This window comes from Phytophthora parasitica (genome assembly GCF_000247585.1).
Source record: "Phytophthora parasitica INRA-310 unplaced genomic scaffold supercont2.36, whole genome shotgun sequence".
NCBI lineage: Eukaryota > Oomycota > Peronosporomycetes > Peronosporales > Peronosporaceae > Phytophthora > Phytophthora nicotianae.
Genome location: NW_008649022.1, coordinates 144,888 through 145,719, shown reverse-complemented (window position 1 = coordinate 145,719; position 832 = coordinate 144,888). Strand labels below are relative to the sequence as shown.

Here is an 832-nt window from a genome sequence, read left to right as displayed (position 1 = left end):
GCGCCAGCTCCCGTAGCTGCGAACGCCACAGTCGACGGAGTCGATAGTCCAAGCCAGACCGCCCAGTCAAAAAACGGCCTGGGCCAGTAGGTGCGGGGCGCCCTACTGGCTGGAATGGAGGTCCGGGTCCACCGGTGGCACCCGAACCTTCTAGCCCTCCTGTGCTACATGCACGTTGTAATGCCACCACCGCGAATGGTGACTCGAGACTGATCATTGTCATTCTCCATGTCGCCGGCGCCCGGCGACCACTGCGCGCGCTCCTTGACTCTGGAGCGACGAATAACTTCTTTCGCGCGTCGTGCTTGTCGGTGTTGCCATCGGACGTCCACGTCCATCAAGGAGACAGCGAGATTGTCGTGAAACTCGCTGATGGAAAGCCGCACCGCGTGGCGCGGCGCGAGATTACCCTGCCATACATGTTTGATGGCTTCTCCAGTAGTGACACCTTCTTGGTAATCGAGATGAATTACGCGTTCGACTGCATTCTTGGCATGCCATGGTTAGCCCGGTATCGTCCTGAGATCGACTGGCTTGCAAGGTCCGTCAAGCGTCGACGCGACTACGATGTCAGCGAGGTGTTCACACATCTCTTGGTTTCACCAAGGGACTGGCCGCACGTCACCGTCGTGGATCAATCTTCCACGACGAGAGCAGTACACAGAGTGAGCGATGGCCCTCTCTGTACGACCTGTGCGGTGCTTCTGGATGACTTGGGAGTTGAGAACTTCTCGCAGTGGCGCGAGGAGAATACGTCGACGGTTGAGCATGGGTTCCCGTCGACGACAGCGTCGGTGGTCGAGCATGGGTTCCCACCACAACATGAGACGGT

The 832-nt window shown here is 58.7% G+C and overlaps 1 protein-coding gene across 1 annotated transcript; it reads right to left on the bottom strand.

Moving 5' to 3' along the window:
* Positions 1 to 164: 164 nt before the first annotated feature.
* Positions 165 to 770, bottom strand: PPTG_13667 (hypothetical protein; the record flags this gene model as incomplete). Its single annotated transcript, XM_008910032.1, has 2 exons — positions 165 to 481; positions 626 to 770. 2 exons carry the CDS (start codon positions 768 to 770, stop codon positions 165 to 167), a joined length of 462 nt encoding a protein of 153 aa, XP_008908280.1.
* Between the last annotated feature and the right edge of the window lie 62 nt (positions 771 to 832).